Source organism: Anguilla anguilla, chromosome 2 (assembly GCF_013347855.1).
Source record: "Anguilla anguilla isolate fAngAng1 chromosome 2, fAngAng1.pri, whole genome shotgun sequence".
In the NCBI taxonomy this organism is placed as follows: domain Eukaryota; kingdom Metazoa; phylum Chordata; class Actinopteri; order Anguilliformes; family Anguillidae; genus Anguilla; species Anguilla anguilla.
The window spans coordinates 36,137,791-36,164,189 of NC_049202.1; the positions used below are offsets into that span (position 1 = coordinate 36,137,791).

Below are 26,399 nucleotides of genomic sequence, written 5' to 3' on the forward strand. Positions count from 1 at the left end.
TGAGCAGGGATGGTGCTTTGTACCGGGAGAGACGGGATCAAAAGGAAGGGCAGATAAAGCAACTTGTTCTGCCAGTCTCCCTACAGAAAGAGGTGCTGGCTCGAATGCATGAAGGGCATGGACACCAGGGCATCGAAAGAACCTTTAAACTAGTCCATAGTCGTTGCTACTGGCCGGGCAGGTACAGTGATGTGGAGAAGTACTGTAAGTCCTGTGAAAGGTGCATTGTTTCCAAAGCCCCACAGCCCAAGATTGTGACATCCATGCGAAGCTTGTTGGCATCCAGCCCCTTGGAGGTGGTAGCAATGCATTTCACTCTCTTCGAGCCCTCCTCTGATGGGTGCAAAAATGTATTAATTCTTACAGATGTTTTTTCAAAGTTCATGGTGGCCGTGCCCACCCGTGACCAACGTGCTGGTACAGTGGCCAAGTGCTTGGTGAAACATTGGATTCAGCCCTACGGGGTTCCTGCCCGGGTTCACTCTGATCAGGGAAAATGCTTTGAAGCTGAAGTAGTCCAGTCCTTGTGTAAACTGTATGGTATGAAGAAAAGTAGAACAACTCCGTACCACCCTCAGGGCAATGGGCAGTACGAGCGCTTTAACAGAACTCTGCACAACCTGCTTCGCACCCTTCCCCCCGAAAAGAAGAGGAGATGGGTAGAGTATCTCCCGGAGGTAGTCTATGCATATAACACCACTGAGCATCAAAGTACAGGATATTCACCCTATTTTCTTTTGTTTGGGCAAGCTCCATGTGTGCCCCTGGATGTCATGCTGGGGAAGGAAGAGGAAGATCTATTCCAAGGTGATGTGAATGAGTGGGTGCAGATGGCTTATGACCAGACTGGGAGGCAGTTGGAGCTGGCAGCAGAATCCCGGCGCAAGTATGCAGGGCCTCTGGCGAAGGACAGTGCACTACAGCCGAGTCAGTTAGTGTATGTTTGCAATCGCAAGTTCACTGGGAGGCATAAGATCCAGGATATGTGGCTCCCTACTCCACATCAAGTGATTGCACAGTTGGACCCGCAGAAACCAGTTTATTCAGTGGCCCCAGTCTTCAAAACCCCCAAGAAATGTCTATCGTACCAAGCTAAAACTGTGCGGTCCTGGAGTTCAGGTGCGGGGGCATGATGAGGACTCTCCACCCAACTTGCCCACTCGGCCAGCAGGGAGCAGCAGTGAGGATGAGGATGAGGATAGTGTTGTGTGTGTCAGAAGATCAAGCCGGAGGAACAGAGCCCCCTTGTTGGAGGAGGGGTGTTCAGAAGAAAGGGCCAGCAGCCAGTCAGAGCAGGGAGAGAGGTCTGAGAAGGAAGACACGGATGAGGATGAGCTTGAAGAGGAGCTGCCTACACCTGCAACTGTTCGTCAGTCAAGCAGAAGAACAGCAGGCATTCACTCCTATCCATCCACCTGCCCAGGGCAGCAGTCAGTCACCAAGGTGGGGAGAATGGGGCTGCTCCCGTAGATGCAGTCCAACTTCAACAGGCTTGCACAGTAGTTCTAAGAGAAGTCTTTGCAGGGCTTGCCGCAGGTTTGGAAAAGGGTCATTTTTCAGCCTCATCAGTGGGCCCCTTTTTTGTAAAGCACATTTAATTTTCACCTGTTGAAGGAAATGTGCTATATAAATAAAGTTTGATTCGATGTCACATTTCCTAACAATTTTGTTTTTATCATATTTACAGAGATGCTGATCAGGAAACACGGCCTAGTTCACCACTAGCTAAGAGGCCACGCAAGCGTTGCAAGAGTACACCAGTCTCAATTCATCTTCCATGCGTATAGTTTGCTTCAATAAATGTTCTGAAAATGAAAAGATATCTTTGTTTCTGTCTTCTAAATGGCTCACTGAGTCTTTGTCTTAGTGGTGGGGAGGCATGCGGCCAGGTGTGAATAGCCTACTTAGCTGGCAGGTCGTCCTACCCAATGCATATTCATTACAGAAAGGGCATTTGCCCTCCCATTCTCACCTGGCGTTGAAAAATAGTAGTCACAACACTAACTTTTAGCAATGTATTTTATATTTCTCATTGGATTTGCTAAAATATTTTGTCATCTTTTGATACCCAAGACCTTGATGAACACATTTCAGTGACCAAAAGTCTTAGTCACAATTGTTTAGTGTGTTTTATTACAACATTCCTGTGCATGTTCAAAACTACTGTTTACAGTTTGTGTGTTTTTAGAGCAGTTTACAATCCACACATGATTATGACCTACTTACTGCTGCCATATTATTGTAGCTGAGTTTGTGCTGAAAACAAAGATATGAAACACTTTGGAATCACTGTATATAAAGTTGATGAAATTTACACAAATGTCAGAGCATCGCACAATCACCAGTGTGCCTCATTTTACCCTTAGACCCCAGAGGGTTAAAGTCAAGCCTTATAATATAAGGAGTACTCTGTAAACCAAAAGCACTGTTGCACTGTATAGTGCCTTATGACATATTGTACTGTGTGAAGTACTTTAAATAACAAAGGTAATTTGCAAGACGAGTAATATTGAAACTTGAATGAGTTTCCTCCTCCCACCCCCACTCCTCCATCCACCCCCACTGTCACTGTCTTACCCTCTCGCTCCCAGAGTGACTGCTTCCCTCCCCCCTCTTCAATCATTCTCCAAGCTCCCCACTAACGCTACATCCTCCACCCTAACTTCATCTCTCTCCTCAGCATTAGACTCTATATGTCCCCTTGTTCCTAGGCCAGCATGTTCATCCCCTCCCAGTCCATGGATGTCTGACATCCTACGCACCTCCAGGGCCAGCCTCCGCACTGCTGAGAGGAAGTGGGGCAAATCCAGGGACCCATCTGACCTTTCAACCTATCAGTCTCTCCTGACAGAGTTTTTTTCTGCTATCACTGCCACTAAGGCAAATTTCTATCAAACTAAAATTCATAACTCCATTTCTAACCCTCATCAACTGTTCTCTATTTTCTCCTCTCTCCTCAGCGTGCCACCTCCCCCACCCCAGTCTTCCTTCACTGCAGATGACTTTGCAGCATTCTTTAATGAAAAGATTGCAGACATCCGCAGCTCCTTTGCCCCCTCTGCGCCCTCCGCCCCCTTCGCGCCCCCTGCGCCCTCTGCGCCCCCCACGACCTCTGCCCCCTCCGCCCCCCGTTTCTCCACATTTTCTCTCCTCACAGACTCTGAAGTTTCCCAGCTCCTGCTCTCCCACCGCCCTATCACCTGCGCCGTCGACCCTATCCCCTCATCTCTCCTCCAGGCAATCACACCAGACATCCTCCCATTTGTCACCTCCCTCGTGAACTCCTCCATATCTTCTGGATGTTTCCCCTCATCCTTCAAGAGGGCCCACATCACCCCGCTGCTGAAGAAGCCCACACTAGATCCTTCAGTCATCCAGTACTAACGCCCGGTATCTCTCCTCCCTTTTTGTATTCAAAACACTTGAACGTGCTGCATCTAACCAACTCTCTGCTTTCTTCTCTCAGAATAACCTGCTTGACCCCCACCAGTCTGGCTTCAGGCCTGGCCACTCGACAGAGACTGCACTCCTCTTGGTCAGTGAGTCACTCCATGCCGCACGAGCAGCCTCTCTCTCCTCTGTCCTGATTCTTCTAGACCTCTCCGCTGCATTCGACACTGTGGAGCACTCCATCCTCCTGTCCTCCCTGGCAGCAACAGGGATCTGCGGCACAGTCCTTGACTGGATTGAGTCTTACCTCTCCGACCGTTCCTTCCTGGTTGCCTGGGCGGGTAAAGTATCGCCGCCCCGTCCCCTCGCCACTGGAGTTCCCCAGGGCTCAGTCCCCTTCTCTTCTCCTTATACACCAGATCCCTTGGCCCTGTAATCTCTGCCTATGGCTTGTCCTATCACTGTTATCATGAAAATCGGATAACAACATGGTAAGAAAGAAATGTTTGGTAATGTTGATATTTACCCAGAGCTATTTTGTTTTATATAGGAGGTGTGAGCTAAAGGAAGGGGATGTAGATCATTTGGCTCTGTTTGTTCATTATGAGCCACCATACCTGTATGTGTGTTTATGGTTAGGCTAATCAACGTGCTCTAGTTCCCTCTAGTTCGGTCATGCAAGTGGACTCACTCCACGTTGGTTTTGCTCACATGGGTTTTATATTTTTAATAAATCGGCGGTTTGTTCCAAGTTAGTGTGATCATTGACTCACACACAAACGAACTAATTTCTACAGGGTATGCAGTCAGAAAAGCCATATCCTCAGTTAGCTCGACTACGTATAAATAAATAAAAACATATTTATTTTTTTCCCTTTTCATTGTTATAGATCTGGAGCTCAGCTTTGACTACATTAACTTGAAAAGAGGATCAGTACCAGCCGTCTCCATTACATTACATTACAGGCATTTAGCAGACGCTCTTATCCAGAGCGACTTACACAACTTTTACATAGCATTTTACATTGTATCCATTTATACAGCTGGATATTTACTGAAGCAATGCAGGTTAAGTACCTTGCTCAAGGGTACAACGAGATTCACATTCACATTCAGATTCACATTCAAACCCTGTATTGAAACAATGTATGAAGTTCATGTGTAGGCCTACTCTTGTTCCTGAAACAACAATAAAATCTTTTAAAATCAATAAATAAAGGCAATTTCAACTAATTATTAACATTAGAATTAACACTGGCTATTTTGCTGAAAAAAAGAGAGACTGCATTTTAAAAAAAGAGAGACTCACCGATGCAAACATTTTTTTTTTTACTTCTGCGTGACTTAATTTTTTTCCCCCTGGTCACATTCGGTCTGCCTGGGAAGCGGATTGGTCTTGGCTGTGTCGGCGGAAAGAAAACCCACCGCTCAAAAGCTGGAGGAACTGGTCAGCTGAAAAGCGAGCAAGCTATGAAGTGAGGTGAAAACTGTCGCTCAGTTTTACTTTCTTTAGTCTTTATTATTTCAGTTTGTTGTTTTAGTGTTATCGCCCAGAACCCGTAAGGGGGAAGGGTGAAAGTGTTTGTTTATCTCATTTCGTGTTGGTGTGGGTGTCTCTCTCTCTCTCCGTGTGGCAACCAGAAGTGCACTCGCGGAACTTCCGCATCTCTCTCCCAGGGGTGTCACCGTGGCAATCCTTTATTTATCCAGAGGCACAATGAGACAAAAATATTCGATCATATAATCTGCACATGCTAGGTTGATGGCTGTGGTGTGACAAGAAGCAGCTGGCTGGCAGGCGCATGTTTTTCGGAAGGAGAAATGTAGATTGCCTTCACTCTCCTGAGCCAGCCGCCTAGGCTATATATGAGCATGCTTGTACATAGTTTACGAATTGGACATTCCAAAATTCGGGTGGGATTTTGAGCCAAGGGCTTTTTAAAAAACATACAAATAAATTACTGTCGCATAGCAGAATTTAAAATGCAGGACAGTATAATATGAAACATGAAACAAAATACAATATTAATGATTTTACAGGTTGCCTATGCTATGCTTGTACTACGTATTTTGCATTTTGGTTAAAACAAGAAACACTGCTTCAGCACAACTATCAAAGCAACGTGATAATTATCTTGCAGTCCAGGCCTGACAAAGCTCTGTATGGCCACCAGAAGGAGCCATTGTTTACCATTTATCTCTAGCTGAGTTTGGGGTCAATTCATTATGGGTCAACTCCATTTCAGTAAATTCAGGGGGGGAAAGAAATTCACTGTTTAAATTAAAGAATCGTCAGATTATATTAGATGCATTTTTAGTCAACATGAATTAATTCCAATAAATTTCCCGAGTGTAATTAAAATTGATAGTTTGTGTTATATTTAATTTGAATGGTTTTTCACGTATTTGACCACAGATCTGCTTATGGAGTGGATAATATAGAGGCCAGACATTTTCCTGATTGCTTTATAAGCAAATTAACACATGGAATGCATCAGTATATTTAAAAGCTGTTTTGTAACGAAAATATCAAAATATGGTCAACACTTATTTGTTTCTCAGAAAAGAATGTACATTTTATGTACATGGGTGTCAATGGAGTGAAAAAGGTATTGCCACTAGAGCTGGGGTGGGCAATTTCAGTCCTGGAGAGCTGGTGACCTGTATGTAGATTTTTGTTTCCTCCAGTTGTCCTGGCCAAATTAGCTAATTGGCTGTATACACCAATGCTGGTTCACTCAGTGATTCGATTAAAGTAAACCATTTTATACTGGGACACGAGAGCAGTCTTTGGCTCTCATGAATGCGCTGATGGGTTCAGAGTGTTTTTCCTCTCTGCAAGTAGTGACGCCATATGGTATCAGGCAACATTAAGGGCATAGTTTGTTTATGTACAGAACAGACGTCATTAGGGAACAAAGAGATAGGCCCTCGCAGATAGAATGGACATGCGTACCCAGTCAAGGCCCAAAAAGGTATTTAAACTAGGCTAGAAGATCAGTGTGGGGGAGGGGGGGAAGGGGGGGGGGTGCTGTATTGCAAACTTGTGTTGTGTTTCAGTGACCTTCCTGCTGGCCGGTGTGATTTACAATAAACTTTTACTTTCTTCAGTAAAGTGTTTGTTGTCTTAGTGAGTTCCTGCATTGTCCTGACTTTGATTCCATGGGAAGAAGCTGGGTCCTAACAGTTTGGGAGGATAGGATTTGGAAATATCTTCTCAGTTGGATCAATGAGCATCAACGAGAGGGTGAGTATCATTTTTATGAAACTTGCCACCCTCGCTAGGTGTTGATGATCCTTGAACCAATTCGAGGTGACTCCTAAATCATTTCGTAAAGGAACAGCTTGGACAGGACATGTTGTGAATGTCATGGTTTTGAAAAGCTAGTGTGACACATAGTTGTCATTCCCAGGTTAGTGCTATCAGGTGCCTTTTGGCAGGCTGAGGAGCATTGTTAGTGCTATCAGGTGCCTTGTGGCAGGCTGAGGACCATTTTTAGTGCTATCAGGTGCCTTGTGGAACATTGATGAGCATTGTTCTTGAGAAGGCTAATTTGAGATGAGCAGATTGGACGTCAGGCATAAGGCCATTGTGTGTGTGTGTGTGATGGTTGTGCAGATCTGCGTATGTGTGTATGTGTGTATGTGTGGTTCTGAGAGTGGAGTTTGCTGCATTCTTCCTAGTCCTCTTGTGTCGTAGATAAGGTAGGGAGCCCGCATAAATCGGCAACATCCGATAATAACGGGAGCAATATAAACCACCTACTTGGAGTAAAACATATAAAGAGGCCTGTGCACAAACACAACATCCCCATAGTCACTGACAATAAGGGTGGTCACATAAGGAAGGAAGGCAAGCAAACTGAGTGTGAAAGTAAAGTGCACTTCATCTACTAACCCTTTCGTTGTTTATAAACTGAACCTGAATATAGCAGACATGCTGGGCCAAAATGGCAAAGTGTGGAATGCAAATATGCAGTGCAAAAATAGGAGAGACAAAGCATTAAAGTCTGTAGTGCCTAGGTATTGGAACTCCCCTGTCCCCTGGAGTGGGAAAGGAGCGGGAGATTGAAGGTCAGGCTATAGACAAGTTGTGGATAAGGCTTACAGATGGGAAGGAAAAAGAGAAATATGCTGTAATGTGTTTTGTGATGAGCTATGAGGCAGCAATACAGCAGGTCATGCAGCAGTGTTAGGAGAAGGCAGAGCTGAATTGTTTGGTTTTGGATGTGTCCAATGGTATTTTCTCTGTTCCAGTGCACTCGGACAGCCAGTTTTGGTTTACCTTCACTATAGGTGAAAAGTAATACACTTTTTACAAGACTAAGTCAAGGATTCCATAACTTACCCATGTTGTTTAATTGAGCAATGGCTGATGTGTTGGCTCGATGCCCATCTGAGGTGATTCAATATGTTGATGATTTGTTTATCTCATCTCCTGACAAGGAGAATCACATGCAGGACCTTGGGGGACACCGTTTGGGGGATGCAAATATTATGGGACTATTTAACTTTTGGTTGCATATTTCAAACTACTTTAAGATTGTATAACCACTGAATATTTTGTTTCAAGGGGAAGGAGGGCCCCATGATGTAATTGAGTGGATGTCGAACTGTGAGGTGGCGTTCACCACTTTGAAGCAAAAACTGTGTGTGGCCCCAGGAATGGGACTGTCAAGTTCTATGCTCCTGTTCACTTTCTTCACTCATGTTTCGGGGGAGCATATGTTTGCGATGCTCACACAGAAGCACGTGGACCGGCGGCGGCTGGTTGCCTATTTTTCATACAGGCTGGATGCTTACAGGCAGTAGACCGGGCTACAGATGCTCTAAGACAAGCACTGCTACTGATAGGAACACAAGATGTGGAAATTGTTATGTCTCACGCTGTCCTTGATATTTTGTCAGGAAAAAATCTTCTGTAGTCCATGTGGCTCGGTGGACCCGTTGGGAAACAAGCTTTATTATGCCATCCGTTCATCTGAAATGTGCCAGCTGTTTGAATCCAGCCACACTGCTGCCATCACCAGATGGGGGTGTGTCTCATCATTGGTGTGTTGAAATAGAACCAGGTGGCACTTCTACGGTAATGGGAAGACTGATAGCAGAGGCACTTGATCTGTACGTGGACAGATCTTCTTTTTATGTTGATGGGAAACAACACACAAGGTGGGCAGTATGCACACAGGACGGAGCATTGATAAGATATGGGCAGCTAACAGGACAGTCTGCACAAGTGGCAGAATTGTATGCAGCAGCAGAGGCATGTGAAGCAATGATAGGCTATGACAAACATTTACACTGATTCACACTACGCATTTGGGGTAGGACACGATTATTTGTGGGTGAATAGGGGGTTCCTGACTAGTGCAGGATCCCCAATTCAAAATGGGGGAGTAGTGCTGGAGAGACTATATAAAAAAGTATGGGCACCAAAGTGAGTAGCAGTAATAAAAGTAAAGACACACACCAAAGGGAATAGGTGCACAGATGAACAGGCTAAAAGAGCAGCCATGCAGGGAGCGATAACAGCGGCCTTGGCCGCAGTACAGGGAGAGAAACCAAACAAAACTAAACCAAAATAAAAAATGTTTGAGTTGGAGCAGCTTCAGCATCAAACCCAGGAGCAGAGAAGTGGCTATGGATGGAAAATTGGAGGAGGCTCCGGGATGACATTATTTGGAGGGGACCAGGGAACACATTAATCCTGCCTTATTCATTAATAAATAATACGGTACTCAGCGGGCAGCACACAGGTAGCAGGGATGGTAAGTTGATATTTCGTTTTTTGTTTCGTTTTGTCTCAATGCCATATTTATTATTTGAAATATGTATTATTATTCTATCTGTCTCTGAGGCACTCTGAAATGTGCATTCTCTGCTAAGTTGAGCAATGAATGGAATATGTGTCCTACGCCTTTTTTATTTGCGGCACGGAAGTGCTGTAGCTCTACATACGCACCGGGCCATGTGTTACGACATGCCATCTAAGTGTTACGACATAGTAAAGCCCTTTACGGCAAGCGGCTAGGAGACATCCTTGGTGACTAAGTAATCCGACACCATCTGGTCTAGTTTGAAAAACAGGTATTTCTACAGGGCTTTTTCAATTTTGGCCCAATCAGCACCAAATCGGATACAGAGCCTCAGGGGAACAACCTACATAAACACAATATAAATGGGCCCTTTCGGATAAAAGGTATGGCCGCTGTCAACCAACGAACTTCTTGAACTTTGTCAAAGCGCATGTCTCTTAGCACAAAATTGGCCATAAGTCATCAATATTTTATACAATCATCATGATATTCAGTAGATATGTTGGGTGAAGGTACATGATCATGAGGACAAAACCATTTTAAAATCGCGCCAATAGTGCCAATGCTTGTACCCCTCCCAACGCCGCTTGTGGCTTTAACTGGGGGCCAAGCACCGAAGGTGCAGGGCACCTGTTGTAATCGTGTAATAGTATTATTATTATTATTATTATTATAATTATTATTGTTATTATACTTTCCGCAATGGGAGTCTATGGCAGCCCATAGAACCCCTTGGTGGATTTTGATTAAATTTGGCACATTGATAAAGGACAGTCCAGTGTATCCAGGTATCAATTTTGGGGTCAATCCATCCATCTCTGTAGTGCCACCAACAGGCCAAATTTCAAGGTACATTTTTGCTTTTAACTCTCTGGGGTCTAAGGGTAAAATGAGGCACACTGGTGATTGTGCGATGCTCTGACATTTGTGTAAATTTCATCAACTTTATATACAGTGATTCCAAAGTGTTTCATATCTTTGTTTTCAGCACAAACTCAGCTACAACAATATGGCAGCAGTAAGTAGGTCATAATAATGTGTGGATTGTAAACTGCTCTAAAAACACACAAACTGTAAACAGTAGTTTTGAACATGCACAGGAATGTTGTAATAAAACACACTAAACAATTGTGAATAAGACTTTTGGTCACTGAAATGTGTTCTTCAAGGTCTTGGGTATCAAAAGATGACAAAATATTTTAGCAAATCCAATGAGAAATATAAAATAAATTGCTAAAAGTTAGTGTTGTGACTATTATTTTTCAACACCAGATGAGAATGGGAGGGCAAATGGCCTTTCTGTAATGAATATGCATTTGGTAGGAATACCTGCCAGCTAAGTAGGCTATTCACACCTGGCCGCATGCCTCCCCACCACCCCAGACAAAGACTCAGTGAGCCATTTAGAAGACAGAATCAAAGACAACTTTTGATTTTAGAACATTTATTGAAGTAAACTGCATGGAAGATGAGATGAGACTGGTGTACTCTTGCAATGTCTGCCTGGCCTCTTAGCTAGTGGTGAACTAGGCCGTGTTTCCTGATCAACATCTCTGCAAATATAATAAAAACAAAATTGTTAGGAAATGTGAAATCAAATCAAACTTTATTTATGTAGCACATTTCCTTCAACAGGTAAAAATTAAATGTGCTTTACAAAAAAGGGACAAACCACTAACTAATGAAAACAAAATTTATGAAATGTGACATCATATACAAACAAAGAACCAAACAAGCACAACCAGATGCAGAGAGGTAGCCTATAATTTTGAGAAGCAATGGTTTTAGAATCATTTGTAGTGTGGGAATTTACAAGCGCGCATATTAGTGAATATTCCTACAAACACACAGAGAATGTAATACAGCACACATTTACAAATACTGCAAGCTATCAACGAAAAAACATTAGCTTAACTAAATAAACACTGATATTCCAACTAAACTACACGCAACTCATCAATAATGCCTCAATCTGAACTAGGCTAGGTCTGTTTAGCTAAGTGGTTATTTTATTGCTATTTCCCGAACTTACTTAGAGTATGCTAATATCGATTGTGCAAGGACATCAGTTTTAGAATCCTAGCCACGCCACTACACGCCAGGCATGAGCTATTTATTACGAATATGATCGAAAAACATACAGTCTACCTGATACTTCTAACACAACCAGACGCAGAGAGCCTAGCCTATAATTTTGAGATGCAATAGTTCGAATCGTTCGTAGTGTGGGAATTTACAAACGCGCACATTTCTGGATATTCCTACAAACACACAGATACGTTGCAATACAGTACACATAAGAAATATACTTACGCATGAAGTTGATCCTCAGCTGGATCAGTTCGCTGTTCGAAATGACACCGCTCTTCATCAGTGTCGGCTTCCGGACGGATCATTTTCCAAAATTAAACGAAATGTTCACCTCAAAAGAAGTGAATTAGGTGACACTCTGTGACATTCTATCCCGCCTTCGCAGATTTGGCATTTCTCACATGGATCTCGCATCGCCCCTCCTTTAGTCTCCTTCTATGGAGAGTAATTATAATGTTGTTAACATGTGAATGCGATTTGGGCGGACTTCCTGCTGAGCGAAATTCACATAGTAATGAGTAAAGTTTAGCGAAGCATACATGATCTAATTAATCAAATTTGGAACATTTAAAACAATTTATATTATTTGCCAATGGGCGCATTGGAAAGTTGTGACCTACTGCCACAACTAATACACTAAATAGTGTTGAAGAAACACTTGGACTTACCATATTGGCCGGAATATAAGATTCTTTTTTTTTCAGAAATTGCATCTGAAAAGTGAGGTTGTCTTACATGGGAGGACTAGACTTTTTAATGAAATTATACATTAACAACAGCAGATGGCGCCATTTATCTGTAAAATGGTTGCTTTTCACAAGTGGATGGTTTAATGGTATTAGAAATCCCAGTAGACTGACTAGTTTATTTTAATTTTAATTTAATTTAAATAACTTATTCATTTGAAAACGTGATTACATTTTATTTTATTTTAAATGTGACAATTTCATTTAAAACATGTAGAAAATATATCAGCATACCTTATTTTATTCAGTGAGTTTTATTAAATTCATATCAAATGAAATTCTTTTCTTTAAAACTTAAGATATGATCTTCACAAAGTCTTTTACCAAAAAAGGTGTTGAAAAATGGGGGGTCCTTTTCTAATCAGGGACATGTTATTATATTCAGCTAATATGGTATGTTCTCACGATTTTGGATTTTTTCAGATACCCAAAAATAGCACTCCGACAGCATTGGCACTTCTTATTGCAATGTTCCAAGAAGGCACACTGCATTTTATGGCACTGCTTATGTTTAAGCTTGACATATATATAGTGGGGGGCAGTACAGTGGTGGAAATGGATAGCACTACTGCCTAACAATATGGAGGTTTCAGGTTCGGGGTGCATCCGCTTTCAGTTTGTGCCTTGTCCCTGTGTTCATGTGGGATTCCTCTTGGTATTCTGGTTTTCTACCACAGTCCAAACACAATCAGGTAATGTCAATTGGACATGCTGTATTGCCCATAAGTGTAACTGTAAGAGTGTGTGTCAATGTGTCTGTTCACCCTGTGATGGACTGGTGTCCTGTTCAGGGGTTATTCTGGTTACTTGTCTACCTGGTGCCCCTGTAGTGCTTGGCCCCTTCATTGCTGCTTGTAGCTAATTTTTAAAATTGTAATTGTATTTTAATGTATTTTTTAAAAGGCTCTAAATACTATTTGAAAATGTATTTGGTTTCCAAAGAAAGTATTTATTTAAAGGAATGTATTTTTTAAATACTATTTGTGGAAGTATTTGGTTTTCCAATAAAATAATTTAAATAAATTAAATACAAAGTGTTTCATGTGTAAATGTATTTGTCATGGTTCTGTGTTTTCCTGTCTGTGTTTCCCTTGTTGGGCCGCCAGATGGCGGGACTTCTGTTTTGAGTCCTGCTCCCCCCTGTTAATTGTATTATTGTTGTCTCGTTATTCTATCATTGTTCCCACCTGTGTCTTGTTATCCCCTCCTTTTCTGGGTTGATTGTTTTTTGAGTTCACCTGTGTCTTGTTACCCCCTGTCTATTTAAGTTCTTTGTTCCCTTGACTCGGGTGCTGGTTCCTTGTGTTTGTTTCCTACTTGTGTTTGATCTGTTTGAATGTACCTGCCCTTGTACTCTGCCTGCCTGTGTTCTGCCCTGCCTGTGTTTTTGAGTTCCTGTTTTCTGTTTTATTAAGCCGCGTTTCCACCAAAATTACCCGGAACTTTCAGTCCCAGGAACTACTTTACCAGGAACTAAAAGGTTCCTTCAGCCAATGGTTGTCTGCGTTTCCACCGGGGTCTAAAGTCCCGCAAAGATTAGGCAAATTAGCCCACTGACGTATGAAAAAGTGACGTTGTCGTCGGTCCATCTCTCATATGATTTCTTCTGTAACCCCATACTACCATCGAAGTAGCCTACATTATTTTCTAATAACCGGGACAGCCCGGAGGGGTTTATTCCACTTATATACAACGGGTTACCAACAATGACTATATATGGTTACTTTTGTATTTATAGATTTTTATCGATTTAATCACATGGAATTGAAATATTCTTCTGCAGCCGTTTGGGCATATTTTACCGTTGTCAAGCAAAACTGTCGTTGGTAGTTGAACTTGGACCGTTATGCAACAAATAGGATATAACAGACCAATAGTCAGATTGTAACTGTTTTATATATCCTCTCAAACACATTCATTATGTTTTTATGCGAACATTCGCTTTCATGTCTTGACATCCGAAGCGACAGAATGCATTCACATTTCCAATATAACTGGCAACAACAGCAGAAAACATGCACACGTTGTAAACAATTTGCTGTTTGATTACGTTCTCATCGTCAATTCTATATAGGCTAAATGCAAAATGACAAGGATAGAACGAAAACTCGGACTTGCGTGAAAATTTAAATTAGTAGTGGTACAGCCACCGTTTGTTTTCCTTCGAAGTTACTGCTAGCCGAGCAGCGAAGTGTGCCCTCCAGATGCGAACCATGCACCATAAATTAGTCCATAGTCTTCCTGGTCTTTTTGTGGAATTGAAGAATGGCAGAGTAAAATTACGGCAGTCTGAAAAAGCTAAAGGTACGATTACTAGAATTAACCTGTTATTTTACCCTGACAAAAAGTGCGGAAGGTGATTTCCAGTTTGCTTTTACTGTATCACCAATGTGAATTACGCAGAACTACCGCATACCTCACATAACTGTATCAAACGTTTTGAGTCAGTTACAACGGGCTAACAAAGAAAATCCGGAAGAAAATATTCAGCAACCGAATTAATCCGTTTGAATGTTTTAGTACGTAATATGCTGTCCCAGCACGAATGCTTAGCATTTTATAAAACGAATACTAAAGCAAGAAAAGAACAGAAGAGCACACGTTATAATTCCAAGACGTTGGCAGGCTATAACCAAAAGTAGGCTACTGCGCCGCATAACATACAAGTTTGATTTGAAGTTATTATGAAAATAAATTGGTTTGCCGCTGCATATTTTCAAACATGGCGGGTAATGGCGGAAAATAAATACAACACAAATGCTGCGAGTACTCGACCAATCAGAAATGTTCAGCGCTGCAAGCTCCACCCAAAAAGTTCCTGTACTTTCGGAAAGTACTACCCCCCGAGCAGGAACATTTTGGGGGGTAAAACAAAGCCCCCGGAACTAAATTTAGACCCTAGTTCCTGCGGTGGAAACGCAGCTTTAGATATTTTTTGATTTTGTGTTTTTGCCCTAATAAGAGAAGCACACGTGAGTATCCTCAAAGCAAGGTATTTGTTTATTAGCACTTTTTTTTTGTTTTGTTTTGCACAATTTACAGTGGGTATGCTTGCTAATTACAGCCACCTGATTGTTTTGGTTCTACAAGCACTTCATCGTTCACTTTGTAATTTAGTGCTTTCCAATTCAGAACATTGCCTGATTTAAACCTGAAGTAATTCATGTAATTCTGGATTTCACAAATATCAAGAACATAATTCCACATGTGCACATCTGTAAGGTCTCCAACAAAACACTGGTTTTTGGCAAAGCCCCCACCATAATTGTCCTGCTCTTGGCCAAGGATTATGATGGGAATTCCAGCTAGGACTGTGTCGGTGCTGATCTTCACCCTTATGCTGCGTTTTCCATTCACCCACACTTGAGTAAGTCCAGTTCTACCGTCCCAGGTACAGCAGACAGAGTCCCATTCATTTTGATTGTCTGGCATCTCGAAGTCATGCGGCTTATTATTGACACTGACTTCATAATGACCTTTTTTTGGTTTGTACAGCAAAAAGGCGTTGTCGTGTGATGGTGTGGCCAAGGAGAAGAGAGTTTGTATTCTGCTGTTGTCAGGGAAGGATCTCAGGCAGAGTGTCACAGCTGAAAATGGCCCCTCCATATCAGGTGTGAGTGTTGCATATCGAGTATCAGACTCCGATGGGAAGGTAAAAGCTTTACCTGTAAGATCTGTAGGGGTTTCAGAGTGGAAAATAAGTTATTTTATTAGATTTCAAGGGCGACTGCTGAAAACAAAATGAATCATCAGTTTTTCATGAATGGTACAGTTATAAGAGCCACTGTAAGCATGCATAGAATGATTATGACAGTTGGCTCCTTCAGAATTTTTCTGCTCTCACCTTCAGACTTTGTAGAACCGCAAGTGACCAGGAGGAGCAAAACCACCAGCTTCTCCATAACCATGAAATCTGCAAAAATACTGTCTGAAAATGAAAATGAAAACATTTTTGTCTTTCCTTGACTCCCATTTAGACTATGTTTCAGTGCATGTTAGATTCTTCAAAAGAAATATACTGCTTGCTGTTTCCTTTTTCATTTTTATTGAAATAGAGCTCAGCTTTGGCTACATTAACTTGAAAGAGGATCGGAACCAGCCGTCTCCACAAGATTCACATTCACACCCTGAATTCAAACAACATGTGTACTTATTTTCCTCAAATATATACAGCATAGAACAACATAACCAACAAATAATATTTGAAGTAATTTATAATTATAAAAACAGAATAAAACACTGATAATTTCACTGTGCATTGAAAAGAGATGGAGATGGACTTACTCATACAAGAAATATTTTACTTATCCTGTTCATATGTTTTAACTTGCATGAGTTGGAGTATTTATTGACCAGTTGTTTATTGACCAGCACCCATGTAATTATTAACTTTTTGGCTCTGTAATAGCAAATACAGGGTTATGGGAAGACGATTGCACAAAGCTCCCTTTCATGTGCCAGGAGAAACATAGACCTGTTTAGTGGTGAAATCACAATGTATTGCATTTCTCTTTCCCAAGATGGAGTGAATTTAATGCAAATATTATTTACATGTGTTTCACAACTCACATGTTTTGTGACCTGCAAACACAATTCTATGGCAAGCCGATGGTGCCAAAATGTCTTATACAAAATAAATCTCATCTGTTATTTTTGAAAATAAGTTGGGAGGCACTTGGTAAATAAAACACCCCACTTGGGTTGCACAAGATTTAGTCTCATCTCTCAAATCTCACTGTAAAATCCACCGCCTCAACCATCCTTGTAACAAGTGGTGTCATATGGGGTATGGTCTATGTCACGGTGGGGAGCAAAAGAGACAAAGATGCCACCCAAGAGAAAAGAGGACAAGGTAGAGGAAGCTCATAGGTCAGCAGAAGCCACTAGCTGAACTGAGGACCCAGGTGCTGCGCTGGAGGAGAACCCAAAAGACACCATTGCAGAGTTGGTGATGGGGGACAGTTATCAAAAAGCATACACTACATGGCCAAAAGTATGTGGACACTTGACATCCAACATCTCAGCTTTAATTATGGACATTAATATGGAGTTAGTCCACCCTTTGCTGCTATAATAACATCCACTCTTCTGGGAAGGCTGTTGGAGCATTGATGCTGGGATTTGATTCCATTCAGCCAAAAGAGCATTAGTGATATTGGGCACTGATTGGGCGATTAGGCCTGGCTCGCAGTTGGCTTTCCAGTTGATCCCAAAGGTGTTGGATGTGGTTGCAGTCACAGCTCTGTGCAGGCAAGACAAGTTCTTCTACACTGTTCTTGGAAAACTATTATGGACCATATGGACCTTGCTGTGTGCCCAGGGACACTGTCATGCTGAAACAGGAATGAGCCTTCCCCAAACTGTTGCGGAAGCAGAGAATTGTCCAGAATGTAATGCTGTTGCATTAAGATTTGCTTTCACTAGAACTAATGGGCCTAGCCAAAATGGAAAAAAGGAGGTTGTCCTTTCTTCCTCCTATTGTATATGATTTATGAATGATATGCTTAAGAATGTGCATGCTTGTGATGAGATTATGTGATGGATTGTGTTCCTTTTATTTCATTATACACACATACCAAAAAATAAATAAAATGAAGGACAACAAAAGAGAAATAATGGCATAATGCAAGACAGAAATCAGTGTAATGTACTGTAACTGTAATATTGGTGAAGTGGTTGAAATATTGAAATGGCTGGATGTGATACATGGGGAATGGGAAGGGGCGTACAGGGGGGTCAGCTCTCAAGATATTGCTGGAAGGGGGCCCACGTGTCACAGAAGGATTGGATGTTTTCGTTAAGCATTGCTGTAAGTTTTTCTTGAGTCGAGTTTTTCCATTAATAAATTGAGCCAGTGGGTTATGGATAGCTTTGTTCTGTCTTTCCAGTTGAGTAATATGACCTTTTTAGCAATCGCTAGTGATATATGAGCATAAACACTCTGTACTGAGGGGATGTCTGAATTGTGGGCAGGTCACCCAGCCATGAGACAGATGGGCTGATAGGGATGCTGGCGCCAAGGATCACTGATGGCTCATGACCTCCAACCTGAATTACTGGATGTATGGGCAAAGCCAGCTTCCATGAAAGTAATGATCTGTCGTGTTTTGGTAGTGTGAGGACATGTCGCTGTATGTGTGTTGCATGAGATGTAGTTTGTGGTTGGTGATGTGAGCTCTATGATCTTGCACTGTACAGTTGAATCTTTGAGTTGCAGGTCATGGAGAATGTGTTATTGCATATGGTTTGCCACTGAGTGTCAGAGTATTGTATATTAAGATCTGATATCCATTTGTCTATTGCTATGGTCAGTGTTGTGCATGAACGCGCTAAAAGAGCGGCGTTCATTGAACGTGCTCATATTTCTGGTGAACGGTGAACTGAACGTATCCTTGTGCAACTAATGAACATTAACGTGAGCTCACGCACTGCTTACTATTAGGCTTGTTTCAGATGACTTTCGGCTCGCCTCGAAAACAGGCGAGAGTAGCCGATTGCAGTCGGGGGAGGAGTCAAAAAGTCAGACACTTCTTGGTTGACTAGCCTGCTCGCCTCGTCCAGCAATGGCAGATATCGCGTTCGCATTCTTTGTTACCGATGAAGTGGATGCAGTAGAAATCCCACTACTATTACATGAAGATGGACATCTGGCAATTTCGGCTAATTATAATTTCGAGACCATTGATAACGTTTGGCCAGCTAATTATTATTATGTGGGGGGTATATGAGAACAGCTAGAAATACTGTAACACTCACGTTCATAGTTTGAATTTTGAACTAAGTTCACAGTCCCAAAAAATGAACAAGTTCACGTTCACTTCTTCGGTTTTTTTAAATTCTATTCTATTCTTTTTCAGTAGAACCTCCTCCTACCCATCCACCCCAAGCCCCCAATCATTGCCACTGCCCACTTCCCAAACTAAATGAATTACTGTATACTACTATAGAATCAATATTCTCCATCAAATTGCCCATAAGTGTAACTGTAAGAGTGTGTGTCAATGTGTCTGTTCACCCTGTGATGGACTGGTGTCCTGTTCAGGGGTTGTTCTGGTTACTTGTCTACCTGGTGCCCCTGTAGTGCTTGGCCCCTTCATTGCTGCTTGTAGCTATATTTTAAAATTGTAATTGTATTTTAATGTATTTTTTAAAAGGCTCTAAATACTATTTGAAAATGTATTTGGTTTCCGAAGAAAGTATTTATTTAAAGGAATGTATTTTTTAAATACTATTTGTGAAAGTATTTGGTTTTCCAATAAAATAATTTAAATAAATTAAATACAAAGTGTTTCATGTGTAAATGTATTTGAAAATTTACATACATTTTCAAATACAAATACATATTTGTATTTCACCCAGGTCTGACCATTACACAATGGCCATCACACTGAAAGTATGTTGTTTGTTACAACCTGTCTAACAACATTCCCAGACCAGTTAGTAAAGATGCAACATCATTAAGACCTAATTAACTATGTTAAGAAGCAAAGTACAAATACTAAATGCACATGTATTCCATCCGTAAGAAGCCCTAATAAGAGAAGCACACGTGCGTATCCTCAAAGCAAGGTATTTGTTTATTAGCACTTTTTTTTGTTTTGTTTTGCACACTTTACAGTGGGTATGCTTGCTAATTACAGCCACCTGATTGGTTTGGTTCTACAAGCACTTCATCATTCACTTTGTAATTTAGTGCTTTCCAATTCAGAACATTGCCTGGTTTAAATCTGAAGTAATTCATGTAATTCTGGATTTCACAAATATCAAGAACATAATTCCACATGTGCACATCTGTAAGGTCTCCAACAAAACATTGGTTTTTGTCAAAGCCCCCACCATATGTGTCCTGCTCTTGGCCAAGGATTATGATGGGAGTTCCAGCTAGGACTGTGTCAGTGGTGATCTTCACCCTTATGCTGCGTTTTCCATTCACCCACACTTGAGTAAGTCCAGTTCTACCATCCCAGGTTCAGCAGACAGAGTTCCATTCATTTTGATTGTCTGGCATCGCAAAGAAGTCATGAGCCTTATCATTGACATTGACTTCATAATTACCTTTTTTTGGTTTGTACAGCAAAAAGGCATTTTCGTGTGATAGTGTGGCCAGGGAGAACAGAGTTTGTATTCTGCTGTTGTCAGGGAAGGATCTCAGGCAGAGTGTCACAGCTGAAAATGGCCCCTCCATATCAGGTGTGAGTGTTGCATATCGAGTATCAGACTCCGATGGGAAGGTAAAAGCTTTACCTGTAAGATCTGTAGGGGTTTCAGAGTGGAAAATAAGTTATTTTATTAGATTTCAAGGGCGACTGCTGAAAACAAAATGAATCATCAGTTTTTCATGAATGGTACAGTTATAAGAGCCACTGTAAGCATGCATAGAATGATTATGACAGTCGGCTCCTTCAGAATTTTTCTGCTCTCACCTTCAGACTTTGTAGAACCGCAAGTGACCAGGAGGAGCAAAACCACCAGCTTCTCCATCACCATGAAATCTGCAAAAATACTGTCTGAAAATGAAAATGAAAACATTTTTGTCTTTCCTTGACTCCCATTTAGACTATGTTTCAGTGCAGATTAGATTCTTCAATAGAAATATACTGCTTGCTGTTTCCTTTTTCATTTTTATTGAAATAGAGCTCAGCTTTGGCTACATTAACTTGAAAGAGGATCGGAACCAGCCGTCTCCACAAGATTCACATTCACACCCTGAATTCAAACAACATGTGTACTTATTTTCCTCAAATATATACAGCATAGAACAACATAACCAACAAATAATATTTGAAGTAATTTATAATTATAAAAACAGAATAAAACACTGATAATTTCACTGTGCAGTGAAAAGAGATGGAGATGGACTTACTCATCCAAGAAATATTTTTACTTATCAGTTGTTTACCAGTTACCAGTTGTTTATTGACCAGCACCCATGTAATTATTAACTTTTTGGCTCTGTAATAGCAAATACAGGGTTATGGGAAGACGATTGCACAAAGCTCCCTTTCATGTGCCAGGACAAACATAGACCTGTTTAGTGGTGAAATTACAATGTATTGCATTTCTCTTTCCCGGGATGGAGTGAATTTAATGCAAATATTATTTACATGTGTTTCACAACTCACATGTTTTGTGACCTGCAAACACAATTTTATGGCAAGCCAATGGTGCCAAAATGTCTTATACAAAATAAATCTCATCTGTTATTTTTGAAAATAAGTTGGGAGGCACTTGGTAAATAAAACACCCCACTTGGGTTGCACAAGCTTTAGTCTCATCTCTCAAATCTCACTGTAAAATCCACCGCCTCAACCATCCTTGTAACAAGTGGTGTCATATGGGGTATGGTCTATGTCACGGTGGGGAGCAAAAGAGACAAAGATGCCACCCAAGAGAAAAGAGGACAAGGTAGAGGAAGCTCATAGGTCAGCAGAAGCCACTAGCTGAACTGAGGACCCAGGTGCTGCGCTGGAGGAGAACCCAAAAGACACCATTGCAGAGTTTGTGATGGAGGACAGTTATCACAAAGCATACACTACATGGCCAAAAGTATGTGGACACTTGACATCCAACATCTCAGCTTTAATTATGGACATTAATATGGAGTTAGTCCACCCTTTGCTGCTATAATAACATCCACTCTTCTGGGAAGGCTGTTGGAGCATTGCTGCTGGGAGTTGATTCCATTCAGCCAAAAGAGCATTAGTGATATTGGGCACTGATTGGGCGATTAGGCCTGGCTCGCAGTTGGCTTTCCAATTGATCCCAAAGGTGTTGGATGTGGTTGCAGTCACAGCTCTGTGCAGGCGAGACAAGTTCTTCTACACTGTTCTTGGAAAACTATTATGACCATATGGACCTTGCTGTGTGCCCAGGGACACTGTCATGCTGAAACAGGAATGGGCCTTCCCCAAACTGTTGCGGAAGCAGAGAATTGTCCAGAATGTAATGCTGTTGCATTAAGATTTGCTTTCACTAGAACTAATGGGCCTAGCCAAAATGGAAAAAAGAAGATTGTCCTTTCTTCCTCCTATTGTATATGATTTATGAATGATATGCTTAAGAATGTGCATGCTTGTGATGAGATTATGTGATGGATTGTGTTCCTTTTATTTCATTATACACACATACCAAAAAATAAATAAAATGAAGGACAACAAAAGAGAAAGAATGGCATAATGCAAGACAGAAATCAGTGTAATGTACTGTAACTCTAATATTGGTAAAGTGGTTGAAATATTGAAATGGCTGGATGTGATACATGGGGAATGGGAAGGGGCGTACAGGGGGGTCAGCTCTCAAGATATTGCTGGAAGGGGGCCCACGTGTCACAGAAGGATTGGATGTTTTCGTTAAGCATTGCTGTAAGTTTTTCTTGAGTCGAGTTTTTCCATTAATAAATTGAGCCAGTGGGTTATGGATAGCTTTGTTCTGTCTTTCCAGTTGAGTAATATGACCTTTTTAGCAATCGCTAGTGATATATGAGCATAAACACTCTGTACTGAGGGGATGTCTGAATTGTGGGCAGGTCACCCAGCCATGAGACAGATGGGCTGATAGGGATGCTGGCGCCAAGGATCACTGATGGCTCATGACCTCCAACCTGAATTACTGGATGTATGGGCAAAGCCAGCTTCCATGAAAGTAATGATCTGTCCTGTTTTGGTAGTGTGAGGACATGTCGCTGTATGTGTGTTGCATGAGATGTAGTTTGTGGTTGGTGATGTGAGCTCTATGATCTTGCACTGTACAGTTGAATCTTTGAGTTGCAGGTCATGGAGAATGTGTTATTGCATATGGTTTGCCACTGAGTGTCAGAGTATTGTATATTAAGATCTGATATCCATTTGTCTATTGCTATGGTCAGTGTTGTGCATGAACGCGCTAAAAGAGCGGCGTTCATTGAACGTGCTCATATTTCTGGTGAACGGTGAACTGAACGTATCCTTGTGCAACTAATGAACATTAACGTGAGCTCACGCACTGCTTACTATTAGGCTTGTTTCAGATGACTTTCGGCTTGCCTCGAAAACAGGCGAGAGTAGCCGATTGCAGTCGAGGGAGGAGTCAAAAAGTCGGACACTTCTTGGATGACTAGCCTGCTCGCCTCGTCCAGCAATGGCAGATATCGCGTTCGCATTCTTTGTTACCGATGAAGTGGATGCAGTAGAAATCCCATTACTATTACATGAAGATGGACATCTGGCAATTTCGGCTAATTATAATTTTGAGACCATTGATAACGTTTGGCCAGCTAATTATTATTATGTGGGGGGTATATGAGAACAGCTAGAAATACTGTAACACTCACGTTCATAGTTTGAATTTTGAACTAAGTTCACAGTCCCAAAAAATGAACAAGTTCACGTTCACTTCTTCGGTTTTTTTAAATTCTATTCTATTCTTTTTCAGTAGAACCTCCTCCTACCCATCCACCCCAAGCCCCCAATCATTGCCACTGCCCACTTCCCGAACTAAATGAATTACTGTATACTACTATAGAATCAATATTCTCCATCAAATTGCCCATAAGTGTAACTGTAAGAGTGTTTGTCAATGTGTCTGTTCACCCTGTGATGGACTGGTGTCCTGTTCAGGGGTTGTTCTGGTTACTTGTCTACCTGGTGCCCCTGTAGTGCTTGGCCCCTTCATTGCTGCTTGTAGCTATATTTTAAAATTGTAATTGTATTTTAATGTATTTTTTAAAAGGCTCTAAATACTATTTGAAAATGTATTTGGTTTCTGAAGAAAGTATTTATTTAAAGGAATGTATTTTTTAAATACTATTTGTGAAAGTATTTGGTTTTCCAATAAAATAATTTAAATAAATTAAATACAAAGTGTTTCATGTGTAAATGTATTTGAAAATTTACATACATTTTCAAATACAAATACATATTTGTATTTCACCCAGGTCTGACCATTACACAATGGCCATCACACTGAAAGTATGTTGTTTGTTACAACCTGTCTAACAACATTCCCAGACCAGTGAGTAAAGATGCAACATCATTAAGACCTAATTAACTATGTTAAGAAGCAAAGTACAAATACTAAATGCACATGTATTCCATCCGTAAGAAGCCCTAATAAGAGAAGCACACGTAAGTATCCTCAAAGCAAGGTATTTGTTTATTAGCACTTTTTTTTGTTTTGTTTTGCACACTTTACAGTGGGTATGCTTGCTAATTACAGCCACCTGATTGTTTTGGTTCTACAAGCACTTCATCATTCACTTTGTAATTTAGTGCTTTCCAAATCAGAACATTGCCTGGTTTAAATCTGAAGTAATTCATGTAATTCTGGATTTCACAAATATCAAGAACATAATTCCACATGTGCACATCTGTAAGGTCTCCAACAAAATACTGGTTTTTGTCAAAGCCCCCACCATATGTGTCCTGCTCTTGGCCAAGGATTATGATGGGAGTTCCAGCTAGGACTGTGTCAGTGGTGATCTTCACCCTTATGCTGCGTTTTCCATTCACCCACACTTGAGTAAGTCCAGTTCTACCATCCCAGGTCCAGCAGACAGAGTTCCATTCATTTTGATTGTCTGGCATCGCAAAGAAGTCATGAGCCTTATCATTGACATTGACTTCATAATGACCTTTTTTTGGTTTGTACAGCAAAAAGGCATTTTCGTGTGATAGTGTGGCTAAGGAGAACAGAGTTTGTATTCTGCTGTTGTCAGGGAAGGATCTCAGGCAGAGTGTCACAGCTGAAAATGGCCCCTCCATATCAGGTGTGAGTGTTGCATATCGAGTATCAGACTCCGATGGGAAGGTAAAAGCTTTACCTGTAAGATCTGTAGGGGTTTCAGAGTGGAAAATAAGTTATTTTATTAGATTTCAAGGGCGACTGCTGAAAACAAAATGAATCATCAGTTTTTCATGAATGGTACAGTTATAAGAGACACTGTAAGCATGCATAGAATGATTATGACAGTTGGCTCCTTCAGAATTTTTCTGCTCTCACCTTCAGACTTTGTAGAACCGCAAGTGACCAGGAGGAGCAAAACCACCAGCTTCTCCATCACCATGAAATCTGCAAAAATACTGTATGAAAATGAAAATGAAAACATTTTTGTCTTTCCTTGACTCCCATTTAGACTATGTTTGAGTGCAGATTAGATTCTTCAATAGAAATATACTGCTTGCTGTTTCCTTTTTCATTTTTATTGAAATAGAGCTCAGCTTTGGCTACATTAACTTGAAAGAGGATCGGAACCAGCCGTCTCCACAAGATTCACATTCACACCCTGAATTCAAACAACATGTGTACTTATTTTCCTCAAATATATACAGCATAGAACAACATAACCAACAAATAATATTTGAAGTAATTTATAATTATAAAAACAGAATAAAACACTGATAATTTCACTGTGCAGTGAAAAGAGATGGAGATGGACTTACTCATCCAAGAAATATTTTTACTTATCAGTTGTTTACCAGTTACCAGTTGTTTATTGACCAGCACCCATGTAATTATTAACTTTTTGGCTCTGTAATAGCAAATACAGGGTTATGGGAAGACGATTGCACAAAGCTCCCTTTCATGTGCCAGGACAAACATAGACCTGTTTAGTGGTGAAATTACAATGTATTGCATTTCTCTTTCCCGGGATGGAGTGAATTTAATGCAAATATTATTTACATGTGTTTCACAACTCACATGTTTTGTGACCTGCAAACACAATTCTATGGCAAGCCAATGGTGCCAAAATGTCTTATACAAAATAAATCTCATCTGTTATTTTTGAAAATAAGTTGGGAGGCACTTGGTAAATAAAACACCCCACTTGGGTTGCACAAGCTTTAGTCTCATCTCTCAAATCTCACTGTAAAATCCACCGCCTCAACCATCCTTGTAACAAGTGGTGTCATATGGGGTATGGTCTATGTCACGGTGGGGAGCAAAAGAGACAAAGATGCCACCCAAGAGAAAAGAGGACAAGGTAGAGGAAGCTCATAGGTCAGCAGAAGCCACTAGCTGAACTGAGGACCCAGGTGCTGCGCTGGAGGAGAACCCAAAAGACACCATTGCAGAGTTTGTGATGGAGGACAGTTATCACAAAGCATACACTACATGGCCAAAAGTATGTGGACACTTGACATCCAACATCTCAGCTTTAATTATGGACATTAATATGGAGTTAGTCCACCCTTTGCTGCTATAATAACATCCACTCTTCTGGGAAGGCTGTTGGAGCATTGCTGCTGGGAGTTGATTCCATTCAGCCAAAAGAGCATTAGTGATATTGGGCACTGATTGGGCAATTAGGCCTGGCTCGCAGTTGGCTTTCCAATTGATCCCAAAGGTGTTGGATGTGGTTGCAGTCACAGCTCTGTGCAGG

At 41.2% G+C, this 26,399-nt stretch overlaps 2 protein-coding genes and 1 pseudogene across 4 annotated transcripts; all 3 read right to left on the bottom strand.

Moving 5' to 3' along the window:
- Positions 1-14,981: 14,981 nt before the first annotated feature.
- On the bottom strand, positions 14,982-20,964 carry LOC118220334 (annotated as a pseudogene).
- LOC118220332 (C-reactive protein-like) lies at positions 15,021-16,441 on the bottom strand. Of its 2 annotated transcripts, none has more exons than XM_035404183.1 (3): positions 16,328-16,441; positions 15,888-15,971; positions 15,021-15,726 (listed from the first exon to the last, which is right to left on the bottom strand). In XM_035404183.1, exons 1-3 carry the CDS (start codon positions 16,329-16,331, stop codon positions 15,098-15,100), a joined length of 717 nt encoding a protein of 238 aa, XP_035260074.1. In that variant the 5' UTR covers positions 16,332-16,441; the 3' UTR covers positions 15,021-15,097. The 2 variants fall into 2 exon arrangements, with proteins under 2 accessions (XP_035260074.1, XP_035260075.1); XM_035404184.1 differs by having other exon boundaries at positions 15,021-15,717; positions 16,328-16,404.
- A 3,160-nt stretch (positions 20,965-24,124) lies between the features above and the next one.
- Positions 24,125-25,478, bottom strand: LOC118220331 (C-reactive protein-like). 2 transcript variants are annotated; one of them, XM_035404181.1, is made up of 3 exons: positions 25,459-25,478; positions 25,019-25,102; positions 24,125-24,857 (listed from the first exon to the last, which is right to left on the bottom strand). In XM_035404181.1, exons 1-3 carry the CDS (start codon positions 25,460-25,462, stop codon positions 24,226-24,228), a joined length of 720 nt encoding a protein of 239 aa, XP_035260072.1. In that variant the 5' UTR covers positions 25,463-25,478; the 3' UTR covers positions 24,125-24,225. The 2 variants fall into 2 exon arrangements, with proteins under 2 accessions (XP_035260072.1, XP_035260073.1); XM_035404182.1 differs by having other exon boundaries at positions 24,150-24,848.
- Positions 25,479-26,399: the final 921 nt, after the last annotated feature.

Bases quoted from the DNA above. Each gene is read 5' to 3' on its own strand.
- LOC118220332 (XM_035404183.1), bottom strand. The intron at 15,727-15,887 runs GTGAGAGCAGAA...TCCACTCTGAAA, and splicing joins CGGTTCTACAAAGTCTGAAG to CCCCTACAGATCTTACAGGT.
- LOC118220331 (XM_035404181.1), bottom strand. The intron at 24,858-25,018 runs GTGAGAGCAGAA...TCCACTCTGAAA, and splicing joins CGGTTCTACAAAGTCTGAAG to CCCCTACAGATCTTACAGGT.